The sequence below is a fragment of the Sciurus vulgaris genome (genome assembly GCF_902686455.1).
Source record: "Sciurus vulgaris genome assembly, chromosome: 1".
Classification (NCBI taxonomy): domain Eukaryota; kingdom Metazoa; phylum Chordata; class Mammalia; order Rodentia; family Sciuridae; genus Sciurus; species Sciurus vulgaris.
In genome coordinates, this window is record NC_136461.1 from 20,866,506 (window position 1) to 20,880,883 (window position 14,378).

At 41.7% G+C, this 14,378-nt stretch overlaps 1 protein-coding gene across 15 annotated transcripts in view; it reads left to right on the top strand.

The window, feature by feature from the left end:
- EPB41 (erythrocyte membrane protein band 4.1) overlaps nt 1–14,378 on the top strand; it is a 164,756-nt gene that overhangs the window by 146,011 nt on the left and 4,367 nt on the right. For 9 of the 15 annotated variants that reach the window (XM_079114308.1, XM_079114318.1, XM_079114307.1 and 6 more), the window contains 3 exons: nt 2,207–2,656; nt 3,883–4,011; nt 13,332–13,433. In XM_079114308.1, the coding sequence (XP_078970434.1) occupies nt 2,207–2,656; nt 3,883–4,011; nt 13,332–13,433 (681 nt within the window). The remainder of the gene's footprint in view (nt 1–2,206; nt 2,657–3,882; nt 4,012–13,331; nt 13,434–14,378) is intronic. The other 6 variants (XM_079114309.1, XM_079114310.1, XM_079114311.1 and 3 more) reach the window with 2 other exon arrangements.

Here is a 14,378-nt window from a genome sequence, read left to right on the forward strand (position 1 = left end):
GATGACAGACTGTTACTTATCGTTTGAGCAGACTGGCACAAAATTGACTCTTATTTGATTTTCCTAGGTATTTTTCTTATTAGTAGCCTTCTCAGTTGTGACAATTTGTTTGGAGAAGCCTTGAAGTTCCTTTCCATGTGATTGGGTTTGGATATCCGATTCCGCAGAGCTAGGGCTAGCCTGTTTGTTTATTATTAGCTAATCTGTTTTTGAACCATCTATAGCAACTTGTCTGTCAAAAGAAATGGTGAGATAAGTGCCCTAGAAAGTAGCACAGCATGCTGTATGTCACAACAAATTAATTTTTGCATGCTCCAGGCCTTCTTATATTAGAGGTGCCCTGCTAATTGTTGGGTTAAATTAAATGAATTGGTCTGATGCTTTAGAATTTACAAAAAGCATTTTCATATGTTATTGTATTTGATCCTCAGACCTCTACAAGTCCAAGTATCATTCTCATTTTAGGTATGAGGAAATTAATATACTGTGGGCAAGAATATTCTGTGTGTCTCTGATCTGCAGATAGAAACAGCCTGGCTGTCAGTCTCTCAGTTCTGTTGCTCATGTTCTAAGTCATGTGTGGAATCACTGATTATGAAAGCTCAGCTTGATCTGGATTCAGCTGGTGCCTGTTGAGATGCTCTTGTGTCCCATGTTTCAAGAGGGTTGAGGAGTGAAGTTGGCCAGAAGTTCTTGATGCAGGGCATCTTTTCTTGCCTTAATAGAGCTCTTGCTTTTGACCTCCTTCAGAGCCGAGATTCTCGGTTTACATTAGTATTAACATTTTTGAGCCTTCTTAAAAATCATTGTTGGTTCTCAAAGTTCACAAGTAGGCTGGCTCACAGGGGTAAGGAGTAGCAGTAATTTTTAAGAATATAATGTAACATGGTTTGAGCATTAAAATATGTATGCTGGTTCAGCTTTGTCATTTATACCAGGAATACTTTATTTTTTGAGTCCCTTTCTGTTATTTGGTTCCTATGTGGTATATAATATGGTAAAATGCTCTTACCGAAAATTAAGGCCTAAGTGCTTCTTCACACACACACACACACACACACACACACACACACTCACACACACACACACACTCACACACACACTCACACACACACTCACACACACACACACACTCACACACACACTCACACACACACTCTCACACACACACACTCACACTCACACACACACTCACACACACTCACACACACACTCACACACACACTCACACACACACACACACACACTCACACACATTTCAAGCAAGCATGTGCAGACATTTCTTGCCCTGGCCTTTGGCTTCACTTAGATGGTTCATTTTCCAAAAGGTTCATGTTCCTTTCCTGCAGATGGGAATTCCTCCTCCTCATCTTCCACTTAGAGCACTTAGGATTTCTTTAAACTTTAGGAACAGGTCCATCTACCATAATGTTACCTTCTTAGCTACCTTCTTTCGTGCATACTTTTTTAAACTCTTTTTTTCTGTGATGAGAGGTATTTAGCCCAGGAGGAAACTCTCTGTGTTTTCAGAATTTCTCTCTCTCGGAAATTGAAGTGTTTTGTCATTCATCTGTGAAGAAATGCATCTCAGCTGCTGGTCGTTTTTATTGTTTTCAGAGAAACATTTCACCATTTTGGATAGCATGCCTGATGTCCTGACGGTGATTAAAGTGTCTGTGCTACCTGTATCTCTCTCCCTGCCAATCTAATCTAGATTTTAGCTTCTAAAATCTTAACATGATGCTGCCTGAGGCTCAGAGACATTGTTTAGCCTGATCAGCTTCTCAAGAACATGTTTTGATTGGCTCCTAAATTGTACTGTGTTCTGTGCATAGTAATGAGGTAGGTATTCAGGAATGACAAAATGACTCCTGTAAGTATTCTCCTAAAGAGAATACGTTATACAGCCAAGATCACAAAAATACCAAGTGCTAGGTACTGTGTGAGGCACACTGGAATTAATTCTCAGATTAACAATGTTACAGAAATATGACCAAAATGAAGCTGGGCTTGTTTAAGCTGCCAGTAAGCGTAGCGAATAGCAGCAGTTCTTGCTTTTGACCACCTTCAGAGCCGAGATTCTCGGTTTATGTTAGTATTAACATTTTTGAGGCTTCTTAAAAATCATTGTTGGTTCTCAAAGTTCACTATATTCCACCACTTATTCCTAATCTTCTTGCTTTTGTATGTGTTCATTCATTTGTAGAGTATAAATGGCATTCGCACAGAGGAGGTGGCTGTCGTGACAGAAGGGTCATCTACTAACTCTGACTCTGAATGGGAGGGCCCCAAGCAGTCGGTAGTGCCTAGTGAGAGCCAGATGACCACCCCGTCGAAGTCTCCACAGAGCTTTAACTGTGGCTCCCTCTCCATAAGCAGCAAGGAGACAGAAGAGCAGGAGCAGGGGGCAGCCGGCTCTCCTGATAGTAAGGAGACGCCGAGCGGCCCAAGTGGGGAACCTGTGGGAGTGGAGGAGCAGGCCAGTGCCTTAACGCCCTCAGGAACACCAGCTTCCTGGCAGCTGCAATTTGGTGAAATAAAGGCAGACAGTAGTGAAGAGCATGACACACCAGGAGAGCCACCTGGAAAACAAAGTGGATCATTTCCTGGCTTACGTGTGGGTAACCAGTTCCCCACCCTCATTCGAAGTTTCCAGGTAGTGGCTGATTGGATGCTGCAGATGTGATGCCTCTCTGGGAGAGGGCCAGACTCTGTCCTGTGGAGAAGGTGGTGGTGGTGGTGGTGAGGGTAGTGGCCTCTCTGCTTTTTTACCCCAAAATCACAAAGTAAAATTAAAGCCTTTGATTGTAATAAAGAAATTAATTCAGAGGAATCAACTCTCTGACTAGAAGTACCTTCTCCCCTGATAACAACACTCTTGGGAGTAAACTCCAGCTCTTTTATCTTCATGAAGCCGATATAAGTATGCTCATCTATTAGTTGTCCAAGTAAGTATAGGTGATGGAAGAGGCGAATTTTGGAGACTTTCATGGTGAGGAACCTTCAGTGTTCTGAGACCATGTTCAAAAATTTCCAGGACTCCTAATAGGGACAGCTGATCTTTTGATAAGATTTTAGGCCCCAAATAATAACTGATGTACTGGAGCCCCATTGTGCAGTCCACCACACCCACTGACCCTACTCCCAGGAGTTTCCATGCTCATAGGCACTAACTCCCTGTGCTGAGGTGGACGGCCACTTAACCTAATCACAGTCAAATGGTAGTTTTAAGGTGATTTAGAGTCTTGGGGAAGGTGAGCAGATGAACAAGAAGGTCTTTGATATTCCACTAATGTTCATTCTTCTGAAATTCTGAGATTAATCACCAGGTGGTGGTAGAACTGATTTTTTTTCTTTCTGGTTTTCCAAATACTGCTTTTCAGTGACCCCAAAGTGAATGTCTGACATTGATTTGAGAGAAGTTAATGAATCCCAGAGTAATGCATTCCAGTGCCTCTGCTGGTTCTTGTACTGTTTGTATTTAGTGGAGGAAATGTGGCCGATTTTCTTAATTATAATTGTGCAGCCACAAGGACAAATGAAAGTGATGGCTGTTTGGCAAATAATTTTATATTCAAATTCTGAAGGTCAATCTGAAGTGTTTTATAATACAAGTCATAACTGTCTGATCTTAAAGTTTTCCATTAAGCTTATGAAAGTGATTACAGTAATGCTGCTTTTTAATATCCCTCATGATGTGACGCCCTGTCAGGATGACTCTGGAATAGAGTCCAAGTCTTAGGCAGGGGAAACACCTTTGGAGATTCAGCTCACCCTTTGCTTGATTCTAGCTAAAGCTTTGATCAGATCAATGTCAGAAGGGTTAGTTCTCCCAGCCCTTCAGCAAGGCCCTGATAACTCTGTTTCTTCACTGCTTCGCAGCCCCCGCTGGTGAAGACTCAGACGGTCACCATCTCAGATACTGCAAATGCTGTGAAAAGTGAGATCCCCACCAAAGATGTCCCCATCGTCCACACCGAGACCAAGACCATCACTTACGAGGCTGCCCAGGTAGGACACGCTGTGGTGTTTCAGAACAGACTGGAGTAAATACGCTAAGTGACCTTCCTTCTTCACAGGATTTCTAATCATTTTCTGCAAATAATAGCAGGTTTTCTTGGGCATTTCTTTTTAGAAGGGATTACTGATCTAAGAATACTTTATTAAAAGCAACATTGTTGTGGCTAGAGGTGTAGCTCAGTGGTAGATCGTGTGCTTAGCATGAGTGAGGCCCTGGGTGCAATCCCTAGCACACACTGACCGACAGACAAAACTCTCTTGACTCGGACTGCTTATGTCCACCCACTTCACGTGGAAAAGTCAGTCTGGTGTGATGGTTAAGAACATGGGTCAGATAAACCAAATTCAGGTCTTAGCTCCTCCATTTATTAACTCAAACAAACCAGTGCATGGTTCTGATCCTGGATCTCCCCTACCCATGATGTTAGTAACTACTGCAGCATGGTATTATGAGGATTTAAGTATTATCATTATTTTTTTACTTCCTACTTACAGTAAAAATTCCCCTTTGTTTTTGAATATTTCAATACCTAGTACTCCCCCCAAGATTGATTTATGCTGAATTATTGTTTTTTTTACTCACAGAAGGCAAAGAAAAATCATTTCCTCTATAAATAAGTATTAATTCACTTCTGCAATAAATATCTATTAAACATTTTTTTGTATTAAACTAAGGCAGTCACAGTTCCTGCCCCTTCTCTAGCTTTTAATAAAGGGAGACAGGCAATAAACACATAAGCAAATGTAGAAATAAATTTCAGAGAATGGTAAGTGCTGTAATGAAACTAAAATGGGGTAAACAGTTAGACGATGCAAGGATCTGGGGATGTAGCTTGGTGGTAGAGTGCTTGCCTAGCATGGGAGAGAAAATAGGGGATTATGTGAAGGATTGCTGCTTTGGGGAGAGGATAACCCAGGAAGAAAGTCCCTCCTCTGGCAGTGACATTCTGGCTGCGGCCTGAGTGATGGGAAGGAGGTGGCCATGTGAGGCTCTGGCTGGGTGCTGTCACATAGATCCTTTCAGTTAATCCTCACGTCACCATGCAGTATGATTAAAAGCTTGCAGTTAGACAAATAGAATTCACATCCTAGCTCAGCCAGGCGGGCACTAACTAGATGACTTGAGTAAATTGCCAATCTCAGCTGGATGTGGTGGTACAGCCTGTAATACCACTTCACTCAGGAGGTTGAGGTGGAGTGATCTCAAGTTTGAGGCCGGCCTGGGCAATGTAGCAAGAACCTGTCTCAACATAAAATTTTTAAAAAGGGCTGGGGAGGGGCTGCGGTGGTGGCTCAGTGGTAGAGCCCTTGCCTAGCACTTGTGAGGCACTGGGTTTGATCCTCAGTACCACATACAAATCAATAAAATAAAGATATAAAAAATATAATAACAAAAAAATGGTGGGGGTGCTGGGGATGTAGGTCAGTGCTTGCCTATCATGAACAAGGCCCCAAGTTCAATCCCCAGTAAAAACAAAACAAGTCTTTCCAAACTTCTGGGTTTTTGGCTATAAATTGGGGATAATATACTGCAAGATTTGGAGGAGGATTAGGTGAAATTAAGTCCAGAGTGTAGGATTTGAGTTTGATAAATGAGAAGTTGCTTAAAGTTTTCTGGTGGGGGTAGTAAAGAAGCATAATTAAAGCAATGATCTTATAAGATGATTCCTAAAGCTGTGTGCTGAATATATTAAAGTTGGGTGCAGGGGTGAGGGGAACTGGAGGCAAAATTATGACTAGAGTCAATCTGGGAAGATGCTTATACAGAACTGAAGTGTAGCCTTAGAGAGGAGAGAGATGTCAACTAAGATAGAGATCCTGGCATGGTGTGCATGACTGTAATCCCAGCTACTTGGGAGGCTGAGGCAGAAGGATCACAAGTTTGAGCGGCCAGTCTGGGCAATTTTATTTCTTTCTTCTTCCTTCTTACACTCATTCATTCATTCATTCATTCATTCATACATACATACATACAAACTGGGGGTCAAACCTAGGGCCTCATGCATGCTATAGCCTGGACAATTTAGTGAGACCCTGTTTAAAAAAAAAAAAAAATTTAAAGGGGGTATAATTCAATGGTAGAACACTTGCCTAGGATGCAGGAGACCCTGGGTTCAATCCCCAATATCGCCCCCCCAACCACCCCCCCCCCCCCCCCCCCGCCTGCGAAAGAAAAGAGAGCGAAAGAAAAATGAATGAGAGTAGGACTTGGCAGTGAAGGGGACTGAGAAAAGGAAGAAATAGAAAATCAATTTAAGATTGTGTATGTTATTACCCAGAAGACGTAGAAAATAAATTACTCGCATATGGGAAGGAATCCCTTTAAACTTTCACTACCATGGAAACAATCTAAGTGTCCATCAGTAGGGAGCTGGTTAAATTCATTATGGAACATCTAATTAAGGGAATTCTATGGCTTCTGGATGGAAATGAGCTACATGATAAATCTGTGAATGGTGCAGTATGGTGTGAATAACATGCTACTGTTTGTGGAAAGGAAAAGGGAGGTATATATAGCTATGTATGTAAGAGCTGTGTGTGTGGGCTTGGATAGCAGTATACTCTCTCTGAATGGATACTACAAAACACTAAAATAAAATAACAAGAAGTATGCTGGCGTCCAACGAATGAAAATGGTACTGTAGGACTTTGGTCAGGAGGAGGAGGGAGACTGGCTTTTCACTTCACACCATTTTGAAGTTTTTGAAGTTTGCAGCCTATACATAACCCCCTTCCCCCCAAAATAGAGTAATGGTTCAAAAGAAATTATTTTAAAAGATAGGGCCACACTGCCCACAGAAGCCTATGAGGTTTGAGTGGTGTAGCCCACATTAAAACAAAACAAAACAGAAACAGAAAAGGAAGCAGTCACTTCAAAATGACCTAAGAGGCAAATGGATGAAATTGGAGAATATCATGTTAAGTGAGATAAGCCAATCTCAAAAATCCAAAAGAGGAATGATGTCACTGATAAGCGGATGATGACACTTAATGGGGGGGGTGGGAGGGGAACAAGAATGGAGGAAGGAGGGACTGTATAGAGGGAAAAGAGAGGTGGGAGAGGTGGGGGGGATGGAAAAAAATAATGGAATGAATCAAACATCATTACTCTATGTAAATATATGAATATGCAAATGGTATGCTGTTACTCCATGTACAAACAGAAACAACATGTATCCCATTTGTTTACAATAAAAATAAATTTAAAAAAAAAATGACCTAAGAGAGATGGGTTTGGGTGAGGGGCCCATGGCCTCCCATGGGCTGGGCCCTGCTCCAGAGGTCGGACTGCTGCAGCTCCCAGGGAGTGGGACCGTGCAGGCCCCATGCCTGGACTGCATGCTAGCACTGTAGTGGCCATCTCCATAGACATGCTGTGTGGCCTGGCCTGCTCAGCAAGCAGCTCAGCGACACTGGACACTGTACCACCTCAAGAGCTGCCGCAAAGCCACACTGCTTGCAGTATGCCTGGGCTGCGTGATCGAGGTCCACAGCTTGTAGGTGTCTGGGTTCCTAACTGTACCTTCATGAAGGACTTGGCCCGAATGTCTGGGGGACCTCTTGCTCATACCAGTGCCTCCTCAGCTCTCATGTGGTTGACTTATCTGTACCTGGAAAGTTTGGCATCATTCATCCAGGCTGTGCCCTGGAGAGCCCTGCAGCCATCCTCCAACAGGGGTCCTGCCCATGAAACTTGGAAACCCAAGGACAGTGCTGGTACTGTGTCTGTCTACTGGTTGTTGGCAAGACCTCATTTGCAGAGGCCACTGGAACCACATCACTAGCCCTACCCTTCAGGCAATGTGTCTTTCTGAACACTAGACCAGAAGCTACTGGTTTCGTACTTTAGGGGAAGGTTATATTTATTCTGTAGTTGCATATGTCAGCCAAAAGCTGAAAAAAAGAGATTAAGAACATTCCTAGGGTGGTCTTAATTCTGATAAGTTTCTTCTTTCCCTCCCTCTTTCTTTGAAACTGAAAAGTAAGCTGGGCACAGTGGGGCAAGCCTATAATTCCAACAACTTGGCAGGCTAAGGCAGGAGGATCACAAATTCAAGGACAGCAACTTAGTGAGGCCCTAGGCAACTTTGTGAGACCATGTCTCAAATTTTTCAAAAAGGCTAGGGGAAAAAAAAAAAAAAAAGGCTGGGGAGGTAACCCAATAGTAAAGCATCTCTGGGTACAATCCCCAGTATCTCAAAAAGATTTTTTTAAATTGAAAAATGATTTAACAGATTTAGAATCTAATGAGAGCAATATCTCTGGGTGGTAAAATTTTAAGGTTCAAACCAACTGGAAATGCTGGTACAGTTTTAAAGTCAGGTGACCAAAGTCAAGGGGTTGCTCCTCAAGCTGGAACCAGGTTAGGATAAAGGTTGTAGAACACGCCAAACACATTCATTGGAGAAAAGACAGTTTTTTAAACAAATGGTACTGGAAAGACTGGTTATCCATATATAGAAGAGTGAAGCTAGACCCTTAGGCTTCACCTTGCATGAAAATCAACTCAAAATGGATCAAAGACCCAGGAATTAGACCAGAAATTATGCAACTCCCAGAAAAAAAAACATAGAACCAACATTCTAGTATGTAGGCACAGGCCACTTTCTCAATAGGACCCATAAAACTTGGGAAATAAAGCCAAGAATTAATAAGTAGGATGACATCAAATTAAAAAGTTTTGCACAGCAAAGGAAACAATTAGGAATGTGAAGAGAAATTCTTCTGACAGAGGATTAATATATAGAATATATAAAGAACTCAAAAAACTTAATATAAAAACCAAATAACCCAATTAATAAATGGGCAAATGAATTAAACAGATATTTCTCAAAAGAAGAAATACAAATGGCCAACAAATAAATGAAAAAACACTCAACATCATTAGCAATTAGGGAAATGCAAATCAAAACTACACTGAGATTTTATCTCACACCAGTCAGAATGGCAGTCACCAAGAAAACAAAGAATAATGAATGCTGGAGAGGATGTGGAGAAAAGGAACCCTTTAACACTGTTGGAACTGTGAATCAGTACAACCACTATGAAAATTTGGAGACTCCTCAGAAGACTAAGCAGTGACCACCAAATGACCGAGCTATACTACTCCTCAGTATTTACCCTGAAGATTCAAGTCATCTTACTGCAGTGACACATGTATACCCACGTTTATAGAAGCACAATTCACTAAGGAACCAGCCGAGGTGTCCATCAGCAGATGAATGGATAAAGAAAATGTGGTATATATGCACAATGGAGTTTTGTTTAGTTATAAAAAAATGAAATTATGTCACTTGCAGGAAAATGGATGGAACTAGAGAACACTGTGCTGAGTGGTATAAGTCAAACTCAGAAGGTCAAGGGATGCGTCTTTTCTCTCATATTCCACAGAAGCTAGAGAGGAAAAAGGAAAAGAAAGGTGGGGGCAGATCTCATGAAAATCAAAGGGAGATCAGTAGAGAAAGGGACCAAGGGGTGAGCGGTGGGGGAAGTGACCAGGAGTGACACTGCCTAACTCTGTTATATCGTGTGCACGCACAGATGTGCAACAACAAATCATCCTTAGAAACAACTATGATGCACAGATTTTAAAAATGTCAGGAGTGGGGGGAAGGTTGTAAAACCACAGACCGGACCTTTTCCTCCAACCTGTGGGGCCCATGGGGTGGTTTGTCGTGACTGCCTGGTGGGGAGAGCCGGGTCTAAGCAGGGAGATTAGCTGTGGGGGGGAGTGTCCAAATTAAACAATATTGGAAACCAAATCCTTTTCAGCCAGTGACTTTTTCTTATTCATAAAATAAATCATAGCTAATCGTATGCATAATGCCTTCATTTCCCTGCAGCGTTTGCTCAGCACCTTTTGTCTTCATTCATATGCATTGCAAATGTTAACTGTTGTTGGACATTTGAACTTTTGTTTTTCTTTACTATAAGAAAATTCTATTAAATGTATTTGTAAATGGTCTTTAAAAAATAAGAGAAGAGGCTGGGGATATAGCTCAGCAGGTAGGGTGCTTGCCTGGCAAGCACAAGACCTTGGGTTCAATCCCCAGTGCCCCAAAAAACAAAAACAAAATTAAAAAAAAAAAAGCAAGAGAAATATAAAGTGAGCACAGTGGCTGGACAGGTGGCATGGACTTTGGAGTTAGGGAGACTCAGATCTTAATTCCAACACTTACTAGTTTTTGACCATGGGCAAGTCATTTAACTTCTTTGAACCTTGGTTTTCTCTTTTGGAAGGTACTTTTTATAGAATTATTGATATAAAGATCATGATTGCCTGACAGTGTAGTGACTGTTCAAAAATGGTAGCTGCTGTCATTGCATTTTATGCATATGGCCTCATTTTGTTTTAGCCAGGCACAACAATCAGCCAAGATACAAACTGCTTTCTGTGATTCATGTTAAGACATTGATGCGCAGTGGGAAAGAGTGTTGACTGTGAAGTCAGATTCCTGGGTCCAAACCTGCTTCATCACTTCCTGTCTAGTGTGTAGTCAAGTTACTAAATTGCTGTGTGCCTCAGTTTCCTCATTTGTAAAATATGACTAATAGTTCTATCTCACAGCACCATTACAAGGAATTGGTTAATATATATAACATGCTTCCCAAGTGTGTGGCACGTCATAAGCACCAGATATTTATTTGCCATTGTTATCATTTACTGTAGCCATTTCTGCTGCTTTTTTTATTATCTTGCTTTTAAATGACAAGTAAGCACAAGTGTCATTTTGTTTATTTGTTCACAATCTCCACACTTTGGAACATGTGGTAAGATAAGATAGGGAGCTGAGGTAGGTTTTTTATTTATGCAAAGAAGTGTGTGTTTGTGGTAAAATTTACATACAGTGAAGTGCACAGATTTTAAATGTTCAGTTTGACCTGTTTTGGCAAATGTCTACACCCAGTTTTAGATTTCATATAAATGAAAATATACAGTAGTATGCTTTCATGTCTGCTTTTTTCTCTGAGTGTAATGTTTTTTAGATTCATCCATATTATATGGATCAGTAGTTCATGCTTATCTATGACTGAATGATTCCATTGTATGAATATACCCCAATTAAAAAAAAAATTCCTTTAGTTGTAGATGGACACAATACCTTTATTTTTTTATTTTTATGTGGTACTGAGGATCAACCCCATTGCCTCACACATGCTAGGCAAGTGCTCTGCCACTGAGCCAGAACCCCAGCTCTGAATATTCCCCAATTTTTTATCCTTTCATTTGGTAGTGGACAACTGGGTTAATTCCAGCTTGGGGCAAATATGAATAAAACTGCTGTGAACCTTCATGTACAAGTCTTTGTGTGGACATTTCACTTACCATGGGTAAATACCTAAGAGTGGACTTCCTGGGTTGGGATAAGTGGATGTCTGTAAGCAGTTGTCAAAGCCACAGTCTCATTTTGAGGAGCACTGGTTAGAGGATCAAGAAGAAAGAGGCCCCATGTGGGAAGACTGGAAGTAGACAACTGTAACAGTGTCTCCTCCGTTTTCCACCTTCTTCAGAGACAGGAGAGAAGAAAGGTGGGTGGGAGGTGGAGACAGTGACAGATTTACAGAGAAGCTCTGCAAAAATCTTCAGCATTCCTTGCATGCAGACTTACATTCTTACAGTTATGTATGAAGAACTTCTGTTTCTTTTTATAAAATATTTTTTCAGTTGTTGATGGACCTTTTTTCATTTATTTATATGTGGTGCCGAGAATGGAAGCATACTACTGTATATTTTCATTTATATGAAATCTAAAACTGGGTGTAGACATTTGCCAAAACAGGTCAAACTGAACATTTAAAATCTGTGCACTTCACTGTATGTAAATTTTACCACAATCACACACTTCTTTGCATAAATAAAAAACCTACCTCAGCTCCCTATCTTATCTTACCACATGTTCCAAAGCGTGGAGATTGTGAACAAATAAAAAAAATGACACCGAGCTTACTTGTCAAGCAAGATAATAAAAAAAAAATGCCAGGCAAGTGCTCTGCCACTGAGCCACAACCCCAGCTCCTAAAGAATTTCTATTTCTATCATTTCTTTTGATCTTCACAATCGGTATGGTATCAGCAGAGCACATGTTACAGCATAATGTGTGAAAACTATAAATGAGAAAACTAAGGCTCAGGGAAGTCAGGATGACTTGCCCCTTGTCCCACAGCTAATTACAGTCTGAGGTGGGACTCAAACTCCAGTCTTGAAATAAGAAGTCTCTTACCTGGTCTACATCATAGTTTAAATTACTAGGTTCTACTGTAGAACCTTGAACAAACTATTTGACTTCTCTGGATCCCACTTTTCATTTTTTCTTTTTTGTGTGTGTGGGGTGGGTGTGCCAGGGTTTGAACTCAGAGGTATTTGCCCACTGAGCCACATCCCCATCCCTCTTTTGTATTTTATTTACAGACAGCGTCTCACTAAGCACCTCACTTTTTCTGAGGCTGACTTTGAACTAGGGATCCTTCTGCCTCAGCCTCCTGAGCCACTGGGATTACGGGGCGTGCGCCACCACACCCAGCTCCACTTTTCTTAACTGCATAGTGAATATAATAATAGTGTCTTCCTCATGATATTGAGAAACATCATTGAGATAATAGTTGCATAATGTGCTTGATACGTAGTAGGAACACAAGTAAATGTTAGTCGAATCTGAATCTAAGGTAGACAGTGGTCTTGGCTAAAGAAAATTCTATACCTCGTGTTGCTCCCTGTTGAGCAACAAGGTCCGATGTATCTCCTTAGGGTCCGCCCAAAGGAGAATACGGGGCGAGCAGGATGAGTGTTGTTGGCTAAGGAACCACACCAGAGCTGGGAGCTTGGCAGCCTTTAAATAAATTAATTTTTTAAAAAGCTGCTTACAGGGCTGGGATGTAGCATGCTTGCCTGTAGGTATGAGGTCCCAGCAACACCAAAAAAAAACAAAAAAAAAAGTAAAAGTCATTTGTGAACTATAAAAGGTACTGTGACCTGTGTACAATGTCACTCTTGTAGAACCTGTGACTGCACTCCGACCTTTTCTTTCTGATCCACTCATTCAACGGTGTTAGAAGGTGTCTTCTTCCCCGGGCATTTGTTCTATTTGTTAATTAAGAGGCTACTGTAGACCTGAGGACATAGCTTAGTGGTAGAGTGCTCTAGTGAGGCTCTGGGTACAAACCCCACAAAAACACACACACACATGCAAAAGGTCGCTGTAAGGGAATTTGACTTTTGCATTAGAACATACAGTTGAAGAGCAGAGTTGCAGCCTGCAGTATGTGCCAAGCTTCCTGAGCGGCATGATGATGAGTTGTACTTTCTCCTGCAGACCGATGACAGCAATGGGGACTTGGACCCAGGAGTCTTGCTGACAGCTCAGACCATCACATCTGAGACCACGAGCAGCACCACCACAACTCAGATTACCAAGGTAACAGGCCAGCTAGAGCTTCCATCTGGAATCCAGTGGCATGTCGAGCGTGCTGTTGGCCCTTGGGAAGGAGGACCCTGTTCCTGCGGAGCCAGAGTATTCTAAGTGTCCCAGAGGGAAAGACCTTGCTGCTTTCCCCAGCAGTAAACCAAGGGAGGCTCTGAGCATCCCTGCCTACTGGGTACTCTTACAAAGTCACATGTAGTCATTCTCTTTACACATCTGCCTGTCTTTCCAGCTGTGGAGGTAAATTTAAAACTCAGCTTGGGCCGAGGGTATAGCCCCATGGCAGAGTGTTTGCCTACCATGCTTAAGGCCCTGGGTTCCATCCTCAGCACGCGCGCTCACACACACACAGTCAGTTTAAAGGCAGGTGTTGTTGGTATTATAATGCAACTGTATTTTCTTTCTAAGCCAAAAATCAGGACTCTAGGTCTGGCAAAGAATTTTTATATTATGTTCAGGGTCAGGGCCAGGGGAGCTGTAGTTTGGGTGCTGAAATATTAGACTTATTAGAACATGGTCTATAGGAAACAGCAGAGACAAAAGATCCAAGGGTAGAACTACCCTCAAAGTCAGAGGCACTCCGCGCTGTAGCACCAGAGGGAAATGCATTCTCCTGGTAACAAATGCAGATTCGTGACCAAGCTCTGTCATCAATGCAGATGACTGGGAGTCAGTTATTTGATGTCTAGATTGCAGTTTTCCTCATCTGCCATGGAAACCTACTCACCTTCAGGAGATTATCTGAGAAATCTTTTGACATCAATAACATGAAAGTGCTTTGAAATAAAAGATCCCGATTTCAAACTGAGTGACATTTTTGTTGATGGTCTTCTGATGTTTTTCCTCCTAATCAAATGGAAATACATAGAAGAACAAAGAGAAACACTTGTTTTGTTTACTTGCTGAATTTCTCTGGTGTTTGGGAGGAAGAGAAAAGGA